This window comes from Lactuca virosa, chromosome 7 (genome assembly GCF_052849685.1).
Source record: "Lactuca virosa cultivar CGN04683 chromosome 7, Lactuca_virosa_CGN04683_v6, whole genome shotgun sequence".
Taxonomy (NCBI): Eukaryota; Viridiplantae; Streptophyta; class Magnoliopsida; order Asterales; family Asteraceae; genus Lactuca; species Lactuca virosa.
In genome coordinates, this window is record NC_136432.1 from 236769928 (window position 1) to 236774263 (window position 4336).

General features: G+C 34.0%; 1 protein-coding gene across 1 annotated transcript; it reads left to right on the forward strand.

Annotated features, from left to right (window-relative positions):
• LOC145124405 (histone-binding protein MSI1-like) lies at positions 1-3876 on the forward strand. The gene is made up of 7 exons (XM_079059729.1): positions 1-417; positions 1780-2276; positions 2348-2674; positions 2882-3034; positions 3122-3246; positions 3322-3417; positions 3520-3876. The coding sequence occupies exons 2-7, from the start codon at positions 1878-1880 to the stop codon at positions 3710-3712; spliced, it is 1293 nt and encodes a 430-aa protein (XP_078915855.1). The 5' UTR covers positions 1-417; positions 1780-1877; the 3' UTR covers positions 3713-3876.
• The last annotated feature ends 460 nt before the right edge of the window (positions 3877-4336 follow it).

Consider the following 4336-nt stretch of genomic DNA (forward strand, 5'->3'; position numbering starts at 1 on the left):
TAATGGGTTTTAATCGGATTTGACCGTACTGATCGGATGTTTTGGGCGGGTCTGGGCATCCCAATCAAAATCTTTCAAAAGGCAGTTATGGTATCAGAGGGGAGGTAGATCATAGATGAGATGCCGATCAAAGAAAGATTATTAGATATCGAAGAACACAGTTCATGTTACGATTGGTGACCTAAGACTCAATTGAGTCGCTGTACCTCACCATGAAATGGTTCCCCGATCACGAGAAACACGCTAGAAAAAACTATTCCCTTCAGAAGTTGATACTTGGGACCGAAACCTCCGAGAATGAACCTAATTACCTTACGCTGGCTCAAGTTCACTTCAGTATCCTCTTCAAGATGCCAATACTGATGCTTTTCATCATGGAGCTGACCCCTCCGGGGGTTTGGGTGCTCCAACGTCAAGGTTTGTGCGCATGTGTATTTTCTGAAATTAGGGTCGCAGGTGACAAAATTGGTATTATTTACTTTTTCTAAATGTAGTTTATTTGCCAAATGAGAAAATATTTCATAGTAGAATAGGGTAGAACTTATCAGAGAACAATAAGTTCTTATATCCATCTGCACACATGGTTTCGAGAAATCAGTGTTTTGCCATAAGATTAAGTCATGAAACATACTTGTTGCATACAACAAGTCAACAACATAATCTAGTGGTTTGGGTAATGTTTGATTTGTTGAACAATGGGGTTGGATGATAAGGATGATATGAAGTGATTTGCCAATGTGCAAACTTACTAAATTTGCTCAAAAGGTACCAGATTCTAGTTCATGAAATCCCTTTTCAATGTGTAGAAAGATGTATGCATATACTATTATTAGTAAGTAACAACTCAAAACCATCATTTGATTCTTGCCACTAAGTTAAAACCATTTGAAGATGTACTTACTCACAAGACACAACTAGAAGATTCATACACTGGAGAGATGCAATAAGCTAGGTTGAAGTAGAAAATATAAACCTTGAGGGGTTCTTAATTCACTAAGTTCTTTAAAGTTGCCACTTTTCCACTTTTCTACATAATCTAGTTACCTTTAGAGTTACCAAATCCAGTTCTTGATTGGTACTTTATTCACTAATTTGTATGTTAGACAACACAAGATACTAGTATCAATAGGTAAACTCTTCATGAATGGCATCTTGAATTGCTCACCATTTGTGAACCATATCAATTTATTATCTCTTAGCAGCCAAATTAATGGTATTTAAAAGTGTAACAGTTGTATGACTTGGAAATGAAGAGTAATATATGAATTAATTTCAATGCAAAAGCAGAAACTATCATATAACACAAGAAAAAGTACTAATGAACTTAGTTAGTGGTCTAGTTCTTTGTTTATGATTATAATTGTCTCTTTCTGTAGTAAATAAGTTCAACCTTTTCATTTTGCAATGAATGCACTTACACTCACCTTATTTGCCAATATCTAATAAGACTTTTTTAGTGATTAAGGAAAACAATCTACATTGAGAGATTAAGAGACAAATATGTACATGATCTTGTCCATTGAAAAGTTCATTATAGTATAATGACATGGACACATGGTGACACTTTCCATTTTAGATATAAGAAAAAAAACAAAGCATGTCTAGAATTGGAACAAATCCAACAATATCCCACAAATCATTTATGGGTATGAGTAACATGTTTATAAAAATCGGCCCAATAAGTTACCAATCCAGTAATTAATGCTCATTCTTTACACCGGCCCATCATCGGTCTCGACATTCAATCTTTATAACCAATTTTGTGCATCAAATCCCTAGGGTTTGCTCAAAGGGGAATCAATCCTTCAATTCTTGATTTTGGAGATAAGATTGCTACAAATTCAAGCAAACCCTTTTGAATCCATAGAGTCTTGAAGATGGAGGACGAAAAGGATACGAATCTTGAAAAGAAAGAGGATGAAACAGGAGACAAGATCGGTGAAGAAACACTAGTCAACATAGACATAGACGACTCAAGGGGGGAAGAATTTGAGAGAATGGTTAATGAAGAGTACAAAATTTGGAAAAAAGAAACTCCATTTTTGTACGATTTGGTCGTTTCACGTGTACTTGAGTGGCCTTCACTCACTGTTGAATGGCTTCCTGATCAGGTAGAGTCGCCAGACGGGGAGTATTCTGTCCAAAAGATTATCTGTGGGACCCACACTTTAGATGATGAACCTAATTATCTCATTATTGCACAAGTGAAGCTTCCTTTATTTGATGTGGAGTATGATGATTCTCATGTTAATGAGAATGAACATTCTGGTCGCAAGGTTTGTGATTTCTTACTAAAAGTAGATTGGTATTTGAATTTTGGATTTTTAAATTTTAAAAATTTGATCAGATTGAAGTGGTGCAACAAATTTGTCATGAAGGAGAGGTGCATAGGGCTCGTTATATGCCTCAAAACACTTGTGTAATTGCCACAAAGACAATTGATTCAGGAGTTTATGTTTTTGATTATGGGCATCATCCAATAAAGCCTTGTCCTGATGAACAATTCAATCCTGATTTGATATTGAAAGGTCATGAAAGTGATGGATTTGGGTTATCATGGAGTAAATTCAAACAAGGTTTGTTGTTGAGTGGCTCTTATGATGAAAAAATCTGCATGTGGGACATAAATCGGACCCCAGAGAATCATGCTTTGGATCCAATGCAAATATATAAGGTACAATATAACATAATATCTTTACCAATAATCTTTGTTGAATGAAAGAGTAAGAAGAATTTAAACATGGTTTGTTTTTGACAATACACAATGACACAATGAAGAAACAGAAGAGATAGATCATAGAAGTAGAAATGAAATCAGTTTTATACATAAAAGTTTACACATAATTATCATTTTTTTTTTTTTTTTGATATGTTTTAATAGGTTCATAATGGTCCTGTTGAAGATGTAGCTTGGAGTTTGAAGCATGACTACTTATTTGGTTCATGTGGTGATGACAAATACTTGCATATATTTGATCTTCGTTCTCCATGTCTCACCAAACCCATCCAAACTTTAATGGCCCACCAACATTTCGTACTTTTTCCCCAACATACTTTCATTTCCTACTTTCTGTTACAAGGATTATACTTTGAAATTTTTTTTTTTTTTTTTTTGTGGTAGATTAACTGCTTGGCATTCAATCCTTTTAACGAATGGATAGTGGCAACGGGGTCCGTAGACAATACAGTGAAGCTGTTTGATTTGCGAAAATTCACAAGTGCTCTCCATACGTTTAATTTTCACTTGTAAGAATTCTCATTTATAAATATTATTTGAAGTTGTCTATGCCTTTTTTCATCTTTCTACTTGTGTTATCACAGGAATGAGGTGATTCAGGTTGGGTGGAGCCCACAGAATGAGACAATTTTAGCTTCTTCTTGTGCTGGTAGGAGACTCCTGGTCTGGGATCTTAGTAGGTAACTTCAGTAAATAGCAACCTACTTTTATTCTTTTCTTCTTATTACATCTACAGAATTATAGCAATTCTTTTTAAAAAAAAAAAAAATTAAAAAACACAGGATTGGGGAAGAACAATCGGCACAGGATGCAGAAGATGGGCCACCAGAGCTGATGTTCATCCATGGTGGACATACAGATAGAGTTGTAGATTTGTCATGGAATCCATGTGAAGATTGGGTGATTGCTAGTGTTGCTGATGATAACATCCTCCAAATATGGCAGATGGCTGACCATATTTACAATGATGAGTAACTACCAGCCATTAAAGCTGCTTAGTTTGGTTATATAAACAGTTGACTTTAGATGTTGATTTTCTGTTAGGATGTTTAATGGGGATGATATGATGATGCTATATAAGTTTGAGGTTGAAATGAACATATTACATATGGTATTAGAATCGGTTTTATGTTTTGGTTTCCCTTTTGTTTCTTCATAATCATATGCAGTGTTGTTATAGAAAGTTTTAGTTAATCATTTTGAACAAATTCAATTTTGTCATCGAAATCTTGTTTTGAAAATGCTTTTATCTTTTTTTTTTTCTTTCAAAAGGGGATAAAAATTGCTGTAGTTTTGATTTTTTTTAATCACCAAAAAAAATTTCAGGCCAGATTCTATAAAATTTGCTGTAGTTTTGATTTTTTTTAATCACCAAAAGATTTTTTTTTCTAAGTTAACCACTGAGATTTTTTTTCTCGGAAAAACAAAGATTTTCGAATAATGAGTTGAAAAAAACAAATGGAAGATTATTTTTTGAGGTTAAATATGGTTTTATTTTTTTAATTCAAACTTTTAATGGTTAACTTCAAAATAAAGTTTTCTTTGAATGCCCGGGAGGGGGTTTTGCCACTAAATGCTAAATCGGATATTGTCTCCGAA

What these genes read in the sequence shown, in the direction of transcription:
- LOC145124405 (XM_079059729.1), top strand. Translation starts at nt 1,878, where the DNA reads ATGGAGGACGAAAAGGATACGAATCTTGAAAAGAAAGAGGATGAAACA. An exon ending in ATCCAATGCAAATATATAAG is followed by an intron (nt 2,675 to 2,881) that starts GTACAATATAAC and finishes ATGTTTTAATAG; the next exon opens with GTTCATAATGGTCCTGTTGA. An exon ending in CTGGTCTGGGATCTTAGTAG is followed by an intron (nt 3,418 to 3,519) that starts GTAACTTCAGTA and finishes TAAAAAACACAG; the next exon opens with GATTGGGGAAGAACAATCGG.